The following is a 15,266-nucleotide window of genomic DNA, read 5'->3' as shown; positions in this document are numbered from 1 at the left end:
TTCTCCTTTAGCAGAGATGCTCATTTCCTTGTTGTCCCCACCCCAATAAATAATTTTTTATAGAAAGAAATCAAAGCCACTTTGTTAGTGCTTTAAAATGTATCATCATCATTAAATAATTATAAAATAAGCCTGTGCAATAAACACTCTAATTACTGCTATGCAAACGTAGTGGTGCTGAGCTCACACACAGAAAAAAGAAATTCTGCTTAGGAAGAAAGATTTGGTGACTGTGACAGATGTCAGGGGAATCAAATGTCAGAAGTGGTGACACTTGAGATGGCAAGCCAGAAAGAAAAAGGGTAAGGCCACTTCAGGCAGCAGGAAGGCTGAAGCAAAGAACTGGAGTAGGGAGAATCACAAATGAAGAATGCCTCCTAAGTAGTGATGATGTGGCTAACTTTCCAGGCACGTGGATCTAGCTGGATGTTCACAGAAGATTCTGGAAAGCTACCATACACCAAGTTAAAATCCTTTATTACTTGGTTACTTCGTAATTGTACTGTAAGAAGTGGTCACGGCCACTTGGGCACTGCGCTTTACAGTTTACAGCATGCTTTCCCATCCCTGTTCTCTTCGTTTCACGGACCCTCTGAAACAACCCTGGGTAAGTGATTGACCGAAGCCCCAGTGGTGATTCTCCTTATATAACGGAGGAAGTAGCACAGAAAGAAGAGGCAGCAGCTTGGAGGCCAGGGATGGAGGCTCAGGCCACACCTCAGATCAGGCGGGCCAAGAAAACGCAGCAGCAGCCCGGGGCGGTGCTCTCCATCCTACCCGAGCCGCCGATGCTGGACCGCTTCCTACTCACCCCTGACTCCAAGAATGGCGTCCCGGGGCCGCCCCAGGAGGCACAACCCTCACGGGGCCGCCCCTACCGCCAAGCCAGGCCACTGCGCCCACAGGAACAGACCCCAGGACACTAGAGCCCGGGAGCTCTGAAGAAGTAGCCTGGGGCTCCAGGCTGCACAGCCCTCTGGGAATTGTAGTTCCCGTCCCGGAGGCACAGAGGTACGCGGTCCCTTCCAATCCCGAAGAGCCCCGCGCACAGATGGCTTGGCCGTCGTGGGCACAGGGCTTACTGGGAAAGAGAGTCCCAGCTCTCCGATGACATGGTCAATGAAACTACAGTATGGACTACATTTCCCGACGTGCTTCGAGATGGGCAGGACCCGGAAGTGAGGGCGTGAGAGGCCTCTCTGGAAGTTGTCCCGGGTGTTCGCCGCTGGAGCTCCGGGTCGAGAGGACGAGGTGCCGCTGCCGCCGGCCCCGGAGCCCAGCCCTTTTCTAGCCCGGTCCAGTCCCAGCCGCCACCTCCTGACCCCGCCGTCGACCCCGTCGTTACCATGAATCCTGCGGTCTTCCTGTCTTTAGCAGACCTCAGATGCTCCTTGCTGCTCCTGGTGAGTGTATGTCGGGGTGACAAACCCTCCGACTGTGTCCCTGAACGCCTCCCGCCCTCCGCGAGGGGGAACGGTGCAGCCCCCTGCTTGCCTCGACTCTCCTCCGCTGGCGAGGCGTGCACCCCCGGGCACTACCTTCACTTTGGCCGTTCTTTTGGCTCCTTAAGCCTGCGGTCCACAAGGCCTGCGAAAGCACAGTCAGGGCTTGGAACCTGCAAATAGGAGAATTCGCCTTGGGGGGAGTGAGTGATCCGTGGGAGGGAGGTCACCGCTGAGGCCCCTGGAGTTCGTTTCAGTTTTGTGGACGTTGAGGACCTGCTTGGGGCACCAGAATCCTAAGGGACCTAGGGTACACCTAATGTTTTCTCCCACATGGAGGGGCGTTAGAAGCCGACAGGTGTTGGGGTCGTGTGAATCTCTCTCTGGATCCTTGAAACCGGCTGGCAAAGCCCTCTGTTGTGGCTTAATGTGATTGGTTGGAAACCCGGAACTGGAGTCTGGTTTGGTGTCGACTGGGAGAATAGGAATTTGAAAAGGTGGAGGATGTGATTATCTGACAGGCTCTGCTAGAGCCTCCTGCTAGCCTTGTTGCAACCTCTGCACCCTAGAAGCATACATAAATCTTGGTCAGTGCTCTGAACTGGAGAATAACCAGCTCTCCTGCATACCTAGGTGCTTGGTACTTCCCTGCCTGCCCAACACCATCCCATCTTAGAAAAGAATCTTCCCCCAGTTCTTCTTCTGAAGTCTATCTTGAGTATGCAACTTACTTGGCCTCTTCTTAAGGTCAAATTGAGACAAAAACTGAAGGTCTAACTCCATATGTGAACATGAGAGGAATTTAATTGGACCGTAATGACAGCATTTGAGAATACTTGAATTGTGGTAGATTCTTAGAAAGCTAAGATTAGCATCATTGAATATAAATTACTTTCTTCACAGCTTAAGAATAATAATTAACTTGCAAGAAGCTGTGTAGTTGGTTACAGGCGAAACTGAGTCTAGAAATAGATTTCTTAATTTGTAGTGTGTATTCCCCCGTATCACATAAAAAGTTTAATGTCTGCACTTAAAATACTTTTCATTCTCATTATGGCTTGAAAGCCATTTTTTAAAAAGCTATATATAATACTCTGCTTTTTTCAAAATAAAGTAGTGTAAACTAAATGAAATGAAAATAGTTCTGAAGGCTACAGTTGTGTATAAACGAGGCCACATATGTCTTCTTAGCACTTGTAAGTATATAGCAGTAAATTACTTCTATATAGAGGATCTCTCTCTCTCTCTTCTCTCTCTCTGTCTGTCTCTGTCACTCTCTGTCTCTCTGTCTCTCCCTCCCTCCTCTCTCTCTCTCTCTCTCTCTCTCTCTCTCTCTGTGTGTGTGTGTGTGTATGTGTGTTATTATGTACTGTGGCACCTTCTAGAACTGTTGCATTAATAAGAGGCCATATACTTCTTAAGGATACTAATTACTAATCTTTTCCTCAGCCTTAAAAAGAGTTGTCTGTTAGAAATTATTTTTAGGTGACTGAGAAGTTCAAAGATCAACATTCTTAAGAAATTGAAACATTGAAACATTTCTGTAGGAAAATGTCACTAGAGCTAAGTTTAAGAAGAGTGAGGTCCAGGGCAGCCAAGGCTATACAGAGAAACCCTGTCTCAAAAACCAACAAACAAAACCAAACAGAATGAGGACATTTATTTCTAAGTAACACAGACTTTTTCTAGAGAATTTATCAACCCTGTTAAATACCTAAGTGAAGATTTCTTCTCCAATAAAGCCTACATTTTCCTAAAGTCTAGTTAAAAACACATTGTGTGTTTGTCTTTCCAAGCAAAGATAGATGATAGGACCAGAAGAAGCCCAGAAGCCATTTCAGAGAACTCCTGTGAAGATGAATGGTCTGAAAGCAAAGCCTCAGAAGTTCTCATAAACCAGAAGCACAAGTCAAGTTAGCGCCCATGTGAGCATAGTATTTGCTTACTTAGTTCTAATCATTTTAAACTCGTCTTAAACTAGCTTAGCAAATATTCATAGAGCATTGGTTTAATCTCAACAGTGTGTAGCCTGTCTGACTGCTAATTCAGTCACAGTGACGGAACCTGCTTACTCAGTATCCCACCTGTCTAATGAATAATCCTCTGAGTTCCCTTCAGGCTTCAACTTGATGCCTTTCACAGGCAGACATAGAAAACTCCAGCTCCCGTTTAGCTTAGGTCATCATTTTTTCCCTTAAGTGGTTGGCTCTCAACATCCATATATCCTCTTACCATAGTAAGAAGCACTCTACCTCAGTTTTAAAGACCTACTAAGACCTTCTTAAATATGTAGGGATCATAAAATAATAGCTGAAGTTATAACACTAAATTTCAGGAATCAAATGACAATTTTTTTCCCCTTATCTCAAAAGTATTCTAGGGGGAAAAAAAGTATTCTAGACTACATCACTGTATGCCTTGAAAGCCTTCCTGCATGGGCATCAAACCACAGACTCTGTGATGACTCTTTCATTGAGTGCTATTGGCCCTCTCTCCTTTGTGTCAGAGACAGGTTGCTTGAGAACTGAAGCGGTTTCTTTTCTGCTTACCTTCCCTAGCTTGTGCTCTCTGCGCTGGTCGTGTGTAAGTTTTGAAAATGTGAGGTAAGAGAGGGATGGATAAATCTGAATGGAGTTGTGTCAGATATTCTCTGTTAACTTTAGAGATTTTAACCCTTTATTCCAGTTGTTTTATTGACGATGTCATCTCACTAATCTCTTGATTCTAAGACTCTAGGTTGTTACTAGCTCTGGTAGTCCTGGGCTTCTATAAGCTAATACCTTCATTACTGTTGCTTTTGTTTTTTTATTTTTCTATATGTATAGGAAGCCAAGAAAATAGTACCTGGTTTAGGAAGCTAAGTAATTAGAGAGCTAAGTAAACACTGGTAGAGTCTGCTGAGTTTAATTTTTAAGATTTTTGTAGGTGTCAGTTTTAGTCATTAATGTCAACAATAAAAGTGTTCAATCTTCAAAAAAATACTATTGGAAGCCCTTAATTAGATTCATAGCAGGTGGGTTATTTATCCTTTTTATATAACTTTTTAAATGTAACCTATGGGTTACACTATGGGCTGCTCTTTAAAATTAGTTGAGACAGTTTTAATAAAACACAGTTCATGGGTATCCTGGATTCTGTTCTCATCTCAGAACAGACAAATAAACAGCAACACAAAGTTGCTTGGGCTGTACCCCAGTTATATGTCATAGAGTCCAGGCACTGGTTTAATTTCCCCCCGAAACACTATTGTGACACTTACAAATGTATTCAGATACTACTTGATGTTAAATATTCCTAATTGTGTCTTATTTTAAAAACTGGTCACTCAAATTGGAACCACATGAGCTCCATGCATGCGAGTTGGTTTCTGTGTCTCCTGTAAAACGTTAGGCTGCCTGGAATTGAGCCCAGGGCCTTGAGCATCCTGAGCACACACTGTGCCACTGATCAGCTACCAGCCTAAGCTAAAGTCTGTAGCTTCCTTTCCCATCTCATTTTTCCCTTGGTAACTTAGATATAGATACAGAGCATCTCACATTCTTGGTATTACTATTTGTAGCCTCTTAATGTTGTTTTGATGTTTCTCTGTTGTTTTATTAATAGAAATCTGTAATTCAGTTTTTGTGATTTTTTTTTTTAACCACTAGCTCAGTATGTATTGCTAAATTTGCTTATTTATCTTTCAAGTCAGGATTCTAAAAACTTATTATTTACTTTATAATCATATAAAACGTATGATCTTCAGAACCAGACAAATTGTGTTAAGATAATTCTAATTTTTGTCTCTTATGCTGATATAAGAAGACTTAGTATTTTTTTTTTTTTACTTCTATGGCCATTTCTTTTAAAAAACTAATGTAAGTCATTTGCTTTGATGTCTATATATGTATTTTTCTAGTTTGATTAGACTATATATATTATTCATACTTTTCACTTTAAAATTATAAAAATAGCTTTCCAGCTTCAAGTTTTATCTTAAAGGTGTTGAGATGGAACTGTTCTACATGTGTACACATGTGAGTGTGTGCGTGTGTTTATGTGTTGGAGGTTGCATGTGTATGTGCATTCAGGAGGCCAGAAGAGACTTTGGGTGTTGTCTGCCTTGATTTTTGAGAGGGCATCTCTCACTTGTTTGGTTCATTGAACTGACTAGTTAGGCTAGGCTAACTGACCACAGAATCCTAACCTTCCCATGTCTGACTTTTAAACTTTAGTTTAAAGAATTTTTTTTTTTTACATTTTATTTGTTTACATTTCAAATGATATCCCCCTTCCTGGTTACCCCTCCACAACCTCCCCATCCTATCGTCCCTCTCCCTCCTCCCATTTGCCTCCATGAGGGTGCTCCTCCACCCACTCACCAACTCCCACCTCACTGCTCCAGCATCCCCCTACGCTGGGGCATCAAACCTCCACAGGACCAATAGTTTAAAGAATTTTAACTTAATTACTTTATTCTTTGACAGTTTCATATATGTGTATGTATAATATGCTCCAGTCATTTCCACCCATATTATCTGCTCTTCTCTTCTGTCTCTTTTCTTCTTTCCAAGAAGTTTCCTTTCAAATAAAATGCCTTTTAAAAGTGTGTGTGTGTGTGTGTGCGTGCGTGCGTGCATGTGTGCATGTGTGCATGTGTCTGTGTTTTTCTGTGTGACTGTATGACTCACTGAGTTTAGTTAAGGTTGGTTGAATGAGCATGGGCAACTTTTTGATGGGTACACCACTGATGAAAATGCCACCCCCTCCCCCAGCAGTCATTAGCTGCCAATACCTCCCCTAACCCTGAGGGAGTGCTGATAGACTCTGCCTTGTGCAGGTTACCTTAACAGCAGTGAGTTCATGAGTACAATAGTCTTTTTTTGTGTCCATTTGACATCTTTTTGTGGCATACCACCTTATTGTTCAGCTCCAACAATCTTTCCATCCCTTTCTCCCCAGTGTTTCCTGAGCTTTGGAGGGGACAATAAGATGCCATCTTTAGACAGGACTGACTACTGCTCCGCTATCATTATGATAGGCACTTTGACCAGTTATGAGCCTCTGCATTAACTGCTGTCTTCAGCTTTAAGAAACTTTTCTGAGGAGGCTAGGAGCAGCACAAAGCTGTGGGTATAAACCAGAGTATCAGAAGACAGTCTGGCATGTCCATTTAGTAAAACGTTACTTTTTGGGACTTACTCACCAGACTAAGCTGACTGGCTCGGGAGCCTCGGACCTTCCCAGCCGCTGGCTGGCTCTTGACCAGGTTACAATGCCAACACTGGACTTTTTATGGAGGTTTTGGAGATTGAACTTAGGTCTCTCACTTTTGTGTAGTGTTCTCAGATTACTATTGTTTCTATTTTTTTCTGTTGTGTCAAATAGTTCTGCAAACATTAGCTTATGTGTATACAATTTTGATAGTGTATCTTAGAGATAGATTCCTGTAAGTGAAGTGAAGTTGCCAGTGGTCAAAAGGTAATGGACAAGCTGGGCGTGGTGGCGCACCCCTTTGATCCCAGCACACGGGAGGCAGAGGCAGGCGGATTTCTGAGTTCGAGGCCAGCCTGGTCTACAGAGTGAGTTCCAGGACAGCCAGGGCTATACAGAGAAACCCTGTCTTGAAAAAAAAAAAAAAAAAAAAAAAAGAAAGAAAGAAAGAAAGAAAGAAAAGGTAATGGACAGTACTTGGAACTTTATGCATGCTGCCACCGGATGTCGTGAAACGCCACCACATTGGGGTTTTGCCATTATGTCATCTTGCCAACAATGTAAAAAAAGTTTTCTATAGTCTTCTCAGAATAGGAGTGGGCATTTCTCACTGGTATTTCATGTAACTTGTTTCTTTTAATAGGTGTACAGATGATTTGCATATTCTTTCTGTGTGAAATCTTCCTGACTATAGTTATTGCTCTTCCATTTCTCTACTGAATGCACACACACAAATATGCACACACAAGTGCACACGTGTACTTGAGTACACAGACATTGACTCTTACATCTGTGTTAGATTGTGTGGTGGACCTAAGGATAAGAGGTGCCAAAATACACTTCTGAAAAAAAAATCAATCTGAATTTAGTAATAATTAACATTTGTAAAAAGCCTTAGAGAAGATGTTCATTGCCACAGTTACATAAGGCTTCGAAACTGCATGCCATGGTGTTAAGTCTCTTTCTGGTACCTCAGTCTTTTGATGTCCTGTGATTTATTTACTTCACCTTTTGTCAAGATACTCAGGTTATTGGTTATTTTGTTTTATGGAGTTTTAAATTGTGCAAAAGGTATACATTGAAAGACATTCATTACACATCTCAAAATAGAGCCTGTAACTGTTTTTCATGGGTCATGCAAATGTGTCAATTTAGTAAGAGAAATCTAATTTGAATTTACAATTCTTTGGTTATGAGCAAAGTTGAGCCTTTCACACTCTCTCTCTCTCTCTCTCTCTCTCTCTCTCTCTCTCTCTCTCTCTCTCTCTCTCTCTCTCTCTCTATGTGTGTATGTGGGGGCCATAACCTTAGTTGTTATTTCTCAGCCATCTACTTCTCTGTTTTTGAGATAGAGTCTTCTCCCTGGCCTGAATATTGGCAAGGAGGCTAGGCTGGCCAACCAGTGAGCCCAGGGTTTCTTTTATCTTCACCTTGGCAGTGCTGGGATTGCTATCATGTGCCATATCTTTGTGGATCCTGGGGTTCATCTAGGGTCTCACTTCACTTTCTGAGTTGTCTTCCTAGCTCTGAATCTTTTCTGTCCATAGTATATATCCTTTTAAAAAACCTGATAACACTTCCAGTGATTGAGAATAAATGTTCTAACAAGCTGTAAGGAACAATTGAAGGTGTTTATTCATGTGAAAAATGGATGTCAGGGCATCTACATGCAAGTTTCAGCTCTCCCATTTACTGAACACTATAATCTTGGATAAATAATATAAACAAAAATATTAAGTCTATAAGATAAACAGATTGGGCATCATAATTCTGTAATTTTCTTATTTGTTGAATCTTGCTTTCAGAAAGGATAGTCTTCTAACTTCCCCTAACGTAGACATTTGCTCTGTACTTTCCTAAAAAAACTCTGCAAACATTTTATTTAGCAGGTTGTGGGACTACACTCTTCACCTCATTTTCTGTGTTGGGAAAAGCATGCGTAAGCACAGCTTTCCAGTGCGGACAGCACGCTGCTGTCTCATCTGAGCGAGGAGGGGTTAAAGGCAGTTGCACTTTCCCCAGCACCCGCCCTTGTTAGTCTGCCTTTGATTCTGAAACTCTTCATCCCAGGCACTTGAAGCTTTGTCAGTCCATAGCATTAGCATTTGAGTGACTGTTTTCCATTTGCTAGAGATAAAGGTGCTTGGGATAGATGCCCCTTTTGTCAAGAAACCTGTGCTTCACTTAGAGAAAGGGGCTGTGTATACATAATTATAATACCAAAAGCAAAGAGAGATTCCCAAGGCAATTGGTACAGACTGGCCACAGACCTTGCTTCCCTGAAGAGTGGGTGAGTGTTGAGTGGCCTCACATTAGGACTGCTGAATCAGAGCCTGCAGAGTAAGGGTGAGTGCACTTGAACGGCTTAAATGTATGTTAAAGTTAGATACAGCTATAGACATCTGTAAGAAACAAATTATTTTTCAGTGGTAAATCTCCAGCTCACTGTGAAAGAAGAATTTGAGCATTATCTTGAAGAGAGAAATTGCATGGGGTACTTTTTAGTCTTCAGTGGAGTGAAGAAAGGGGATTTTGTCTTTTAAAAGCATAATTAATCTTTTATATGAATTGAGTACTTGTGTATTTTGTTGTTGTTTTTTAAGAATTCTTGCTGTCTTTTTTGCTGACATGGCCAAACATCAGAATTGATCCTAAAGAAGCTAGCAAACCATTAACAGTTGCTTACAGTTCATCATTAGTTTAGAAAAGAAATGGAAACAAACATGGTCTTCAGTGGATTTGAATGTGCATTGGGATGGCTTCATTGGAGAGGAATAGGAAAGCATGCCACCTCGGAGGTCTTATGTAAGGTCCTGTATCTGAGTCTCAGTCTTCCTGGTGAGGACGGAGAAAAGTCCCAAGTGCTCTGTGAGTCCCTGCTTATAGTGTGGTTCTTCAGTTTCTCCAACCAGTGATTTTTATCATCATGTAGAATTGATTACACATTATACTTGCTCTTAATTTTAAATGTTTAAGACAAGACTATACTAGAGAAAAACATTGAAAAAGACCCAGGAAACTTCCTAAGAAGAACATTGTAGTGTTTTGTGTTTTTAAAAACTTAAGTAAACTAGGTAGGCCTCATAGTAGAATGCCAATGATTGTTCCATTTCTTAAGATGATCATCATACTCTGGAAGGAGACCTTTGATAATTGAACTTAAGAGATGTTTGGAAAAATGTCTTTAGAAATCATAAGAACTTTTGGCATGTGGCTCTAGCATTAGTGTCTTATTTCACCTGATAGGAAGTAACTCATAATGGCTGAAGTTATAGTTATCAAGTTGTGCTGAACATAAACATTCACCAAAGTTAAATAAAACTTGTACTCCCCAGTCATGGTAGCTACATTTAAGGCAAATGGCTACTGTATTGAACACTGTACATTATGGAGACCCATGTACTTGAGCCAGACTGGGAGGAGGTAAAGAATGAAGAAAATGACTCAAACAGTATCTCTAATGGGTGTGGAAATTGTTAGGGCTTTTCTGTTCAAAGGGCAGTGAAAAAATGGAAGATAATAAAAGTCTTATCATTGGAGATTTGGATTTTGTTTGTTAGGGAGTTAGGGAAGTGCTAGAAATAAAAGCAAGAATTGAGTCTTAGTATTAGTTCTTCTCATCGTTTATAAAATCATTTTGTCACTGTCCTTGAGGCATTAATTGTCTTATATATTAACTAAGATTGAATAGACCATGAACCTCACCCTACCCCAGTTCAAGAGCAGTGAAACTAACTTTGGGGTTTGACTGTCTGCAGTTTATTTCTGTGGTAAAAATCTCATATGAGGTCTACATTGTTAAGTGATACAGTAGAAGAGATTTAAAATTTTATTTTATCATGTGACAGTTTCATACTGATAATGAATTTTGGTTATTTTCACACCTATTTCTCTTTCTTATCACTTTCCCTATTCTACTAGAACTCTTCTCAACAGTTTCTCCTCTCCTATGATTGTGTGTGTGTGTGTGTGTGTGTCCTATTGTGTGTGTGTGTGTGTGTGGCCTATTGAGTGTCCTTGGAGTTACTTGCTTGAGTGTTGGTGGGAGAGTATGGAGCAAGGGCAACTTACCTGTGGTTCCAGCACTGAAGAAAATGACACTCCCTGTCTCAACAACCAATAATTACCAGAGTCCTGCATGGAGAGATGGAATCTCACTTTATCCATGATGGACTGTTGATGGCCTCAATGTTGTGCAGGATTTTTGAAGATAACTACAGCTATAGTGAGTTGAGTGCGTGGGTATGCCGTGTCTAGAAGACATCTTTTTGTTGAAACCACTCTTGGCTCCTACATTCTTTTTTTCCTCTTCCTCAGTGATAGTCCTTGAGCCTTAAAGGGGGTCATAATCACTGTGCCTTTTTTTTGTTAGATATTTTCTTTATTTACATTTCAAATGCTATCCCAAAAGTTCCCTATACCCTCCTCCTGCCCTGCTCCCCTACCCATGCACTCCCACTTCTTGGCCCTGGTGTTCCCCTGTACTGGGGCATATAAAGTTTGTAAGACCAAGGGGCCTCTCTTCCCAATGATGGCCGTCTAGGCCATCTTCTGCTACATATGCAGCTGAGACACGAGCAATGAGTCCTCTACTATCATTTGTTCTTGACACTTTGACCAGTTATGGGTTTCTGCGTTAATCCTGCCCTCTGCAGTGAGAAGCTTCCCTGAGGAAGATGGGACACAGCAGTAATCTATTAATATAAAAAGGAGTATTAGGCTGGAGCAATGGCTCAGCAGTTAAGAGCACTTGCTGCTCCATTCCTAGCCACCCATATGATGGCTCACCTATATGATGGTCTGTTTCATGGGATCTGATGCCTTCTTTTGCCCTCCATGGACACTGCATGCATGTGGTGCACGTACATGCCTGCAAACACATACAATTTTTTCATGATCTTAAAAGAAATAGTATTTAGAAAGCAATTTTGATAGTGTGACCATAGCAAAACAATAGTAATATGTTTCCTCTTGGGACCTATGGTACCCATCACCTACCCACCATCATGGGCCCTTGACCAGCTTTACAGAGTGAGGTATGAGTTTTTCAGAGAAATATTACTAAGAATGTACTTCCATTATATGGTATTTAATAAAATTATATATAAAAACTGGCCTTTTTATATCTTTAAAAAAACTGTTTACTTCAGATATTAGAACAATATCTCTGTCAGGAGTTAAGTGTTTCATTTATTATTATTATTATTATTTTTTTTTTTTGAGACACAGTTTCTCTGTGTAACCCTGGCTATCCTTATCCTAGAATTTACTTTGTAGACCAGGCTGGCCTCAAACTCAGGGAGATCGATCTGCCTCTGCTTTACAACTGCTGGGACCACAGTCATGTGCCACCTTGCCTGACTAGGAGTTAATCTTTTGATTTGATCAATCTAGGTGAATGTACATCTTTTCTTTTCTACTTGAAAATGGTTGGAAATTATATGAAGTCATAAAGGTAGACTAGTATGTCTTAAAAGCAGCTTTCTGATTAAAGCAAACTGCTGCAAATGGTGAATAAAATATGAAGTAGTGATGTAGTATAGCTCACAAATATGTCTGATTTTATATTTCTTACTTGTTGGCTGTTTAGCTACTACTTTATTGTAGTTTAAGTTTTAGAGAAAATGCCACTTTAAAAAACGTCACTGCTACAGCATTGAAATCTTGTCACTGCTTAAGGAACAGATTAAAGTGTAACATAATGGGTTAGAGTTGCCCTTGAGTCAAGAGATTGGACATTTTCAGTTCCTCTGATTTTATTTCTGGAGTTTTGGTCTGAGTATAGTGCAATGTAAGGTGACAAGTTGGTGCCTCTGTAATGACTCTCAGGCATTCTCAGAGCTGAGAATAAAGGTGTGCTGATTATTGTTAAAGTAGTTTCACCTGGCACTGGGCCCATATCTTGACTCACAATTTACACTTCTATTTCCTGTCACTACCTCTATTTTTCTGTTAACCTTTGAGGAGTAATATAGATACTCTTTCTGACCCAAAGAAGGTGGTTTGTATGTTCAATTATGATTTTATGAAACAAAGTGGTTAAGAATTCACCTCTTGTTTATTCATCTTTATTTCTAGTGTAATATCTTATTACAGATTGGCTTATTTATTTTTTCTATTGCTGTGATAAAGCACCATGACCAAGGCACTTACAGAAGGAAGAGTTTATTGGGGACCTCATAGTTTCAGAGGGTTAATGTACATGACCTTAACACAGGAAGCATGGCAGCAGGCAGGCATGGCTCTAGAGCAGTGGCTGAGCGCTGACATCCTCACCCACAAGGCATGAAGTACTGGAAATGATACAGACTTTTGAGACTTCAAAACCTACGCACATTGACACACCTCCACCAGTGCATCCACATCTCCTAGTCCTTTACAACATTTCTACCGACTGGGACCAAGCATTCAAATATATGAGTCTGGAGGTGGGAGGCATCTCATTCAGATCATACAAATAACATATTCTCTAATAGAAAACTCTAAGAATGCCAGGAATAGGAAAGGTAGACCTCTCAGGTAGGGGTCAAGTATATATTAGAGGCTCATAAGTGTGAAATAAATGTGACAGTAGGCCTTAAAGGAAATAAGGAAATCACACATTTGGATTTCTTTGTGGGAGCCTCTTTATAACCAGTTTTTGTAGAAGTGCCCCAGCACTGAGGCAGCAGTATCGTCAATGATTCTAAGGTATCGGGTGTTGGAAGATTATATCATAGCTAAAAAGCATGTGGCAAATGTGTGCTTGCTCTGTGTGTGTGTGTGTGTGTGTGTGTGTGTGTGTGTGTGTTGTTTGCCAGTGTTCTCTTTCTGCATTCTGTGTTGATCTGACTCAGGTAGAACTTACTAATTGCGTTGTTGGTAATATTTATTTCCTCAGCCTTGGCCCAGTTGCTTCTGCTGGACATAGGATTCTCAATCAAATAGTAGTGTCCTAGTAGTCTCAATTAAAAATATTTTCTGGGTATGACAGGAACACTGTCAGCATGAAATGTGAAAAACATAGTGTTAGTAATTTAAAGTATTAAAAGATTTCCTGACATGTTATTTTGACTCCTGATAGCAGTATACTTTATGGTACAGAGAAGCATAATGAAGAAAAAAAAAATGTGCCTTCACTAACCACTGAACACACTTTAGCCTACACCTTTCCAGTTATTTTGTTCTTATTTGAATGTTGCTTTAAATTATTTTCCTGTTTTGGAAACTCAAAAGCTGACTCCCGTTTAAGCCTGGTTTGAAGAGATAGGTACTCATAGAAATATAGAAACAAAGTGTTGTGTGGCACTGTTCCCGAGGAGATGTGACAAATGTCTACTTTCCCCAGAAGACTTGCAGAAGACATGCCTGGGAGTATCTCTTCCATTCAGGCAGCGTAGCTGGTCTGAGCGTCTTCTAGGCAGCTCAGCTTGTCTTAGAGTGTCACCCTCAAGTAGTGCTTACAGCTTATATAAACTGGGGAGGGAGAGCGGGTTTCAGGACTGCCTGAAGCTTTGAGCTAGTTGTTTGCTGACTGAGTTTTAAGGATGTTCTTTGTAAGATAGGATGTCATGTTATTTTAAAACATCCTGAGTCATAAGAAGCTTCCCACCAAGATGAAATGTTTTATCTCTGGGCAAATTGCTCTTGGACAAAAAGGTAGCCATGTGCATGAAGGTGATCATCCCCTAGCATTTGGAAGTGACGGCTGCTTTACCTCCCTAGTTAAGTTATTTACTGGTTTTGAGCCTCCAGGCTCAGCTGTTAGATGGGAACAGGAACTCACCTGCAAAGTCCTAGAGAACAAGGGAGATTTTGAATGCGCCTATAACATTGTGGGAAACTCTTCTAGCTTCTGCCTCATAGTGAGCATTCCGTAAGTACTGTCAGGATGAGGGAGTCAGGAAGTAACTGTCTGTTGCATTAAAATTGTGTGTACTGAATTAATAAGCTCCCATGACTAGTTAACAGTGCCTGGGGGCTTCTGATCCTAGTCATTACTCCCCAACTAAAGGCAGCTTAAAAACGTGATATTAAGTGAGTAACTTCTCTCCCTAGCTCTGTTGTTATACAATCCATTGTCATTATGTTAACAAATGGTAACTTAGAAATGTGGTACTGTGTGTAAGTTATCTGCCACACTGTCTTTTAACTTTATCTAATTAGTATTGTACTTGTATTCGTTGTATAATTATAAAAATAGTATATAATAAAGATAGTTGTGGTTTATTTTTGAAGAATTTACTGGTTTTAGAATTATTAGAAGCCTAGGTTTTTTTAATCCCTGTTTTGTCATAAACTTAGACAACTCATAGCTTGTTTGAGTCTTATTCGTTCAGCAATGTTTTTATTTTTTAAAGAGAATTTAAAAATACATTTCTTTTTGTTTTATGTTCATCGGTGTTTTTCCCTGCATGCATGTCTGTGTGAGGGTGTTGGGTTCCCCTGGAACTTACAGCCAGTTGTGATTTGCTATGTGGTTGCTGGGAGTTGAACCCCTGTCCTTTGTAAGAGCAGCCAGTGCTCTTTAACCACAGAGCCATCTCTTCAGCCCCAATGTTTTTATTTTTTTAGTATATGTTACACACTACTAAACTTTACTTTCTCATTTATAAAACAGTCATAGCATGATCCCTGCTTCAGCTTCAGTGA

At 40.7% G+C, this 15,266-nt stretch overlaps 2 protein-coding genes across 13 annotated transcripts in view; one reads left to right on the top strand and one right to left on the bottom strand.

The window, feature by feature from the left end:
• Nucleotides 1–1,080, bottom strand: part of Invs (inversin) — a 152,250-nt gene extending 151,170 nt beyond the window's left edge. For 4 of the 11 annotated variants that reach the window (XM_006537626.4, XM_006537634.3, XM_006537635.3 and 1 more), the window contains exon 1: nucleotides 812–1,080. The gene's annotated coding sequence lies outside the window, so the exon portion shown is untranslated. The remainder of the gene's footprint in view (nucleotides 1–811) is intronic. The other 7 variants (NM_001281978.1, NM_001281977.1, NM_010569.4 and 4 more) reach the window with 3 other exon arrangements.
• A 71-nt stretch (nucleotides 1,081–1,151) lies between these two features.
• Erp44 (endoplasmic reticulum protein 44) overlaps nucleotides 1,152–15,266 on the top strand; it is an 88,925-nt gene continuing 74,810 nt past the window's right edge. The window contains exon 1 of one of the 2 annotated variants that reach the window (NM_001355184.1): nucleotides 1,152–1,403. Coding sequence is in view for 1 of the 2 variants with exons in the window: in NM_029572.3 (NP_083848.1) it covers nucleotides 1,347–1,403 (57 nt within the window). In the remaining variant the exon portion in view is untranslated. The remainder of the gene's footprint in view (nucleotides 1,404–15,266) is intronic. The other variant, NM_029572.3, reaches the window with a different exon arrangement.

Source organism: Mus musculus, chromosome 4, assembly GCF_000001635.26.
Source record: "Mus musculus strain C57BL/6J chromosome 4, GRCm38.p6 C57BL/6J".
Taxonomy (NCBI): Eukaryota; Metazoa; Chordata; class Mammalia; order Rodentia; family Muridae; genus Mus; species Mus musculus.
Note: the sequence above shows the minus strand (reverse complement) of the source record. Positions and strands in the feature narration are given on the sequence as shown.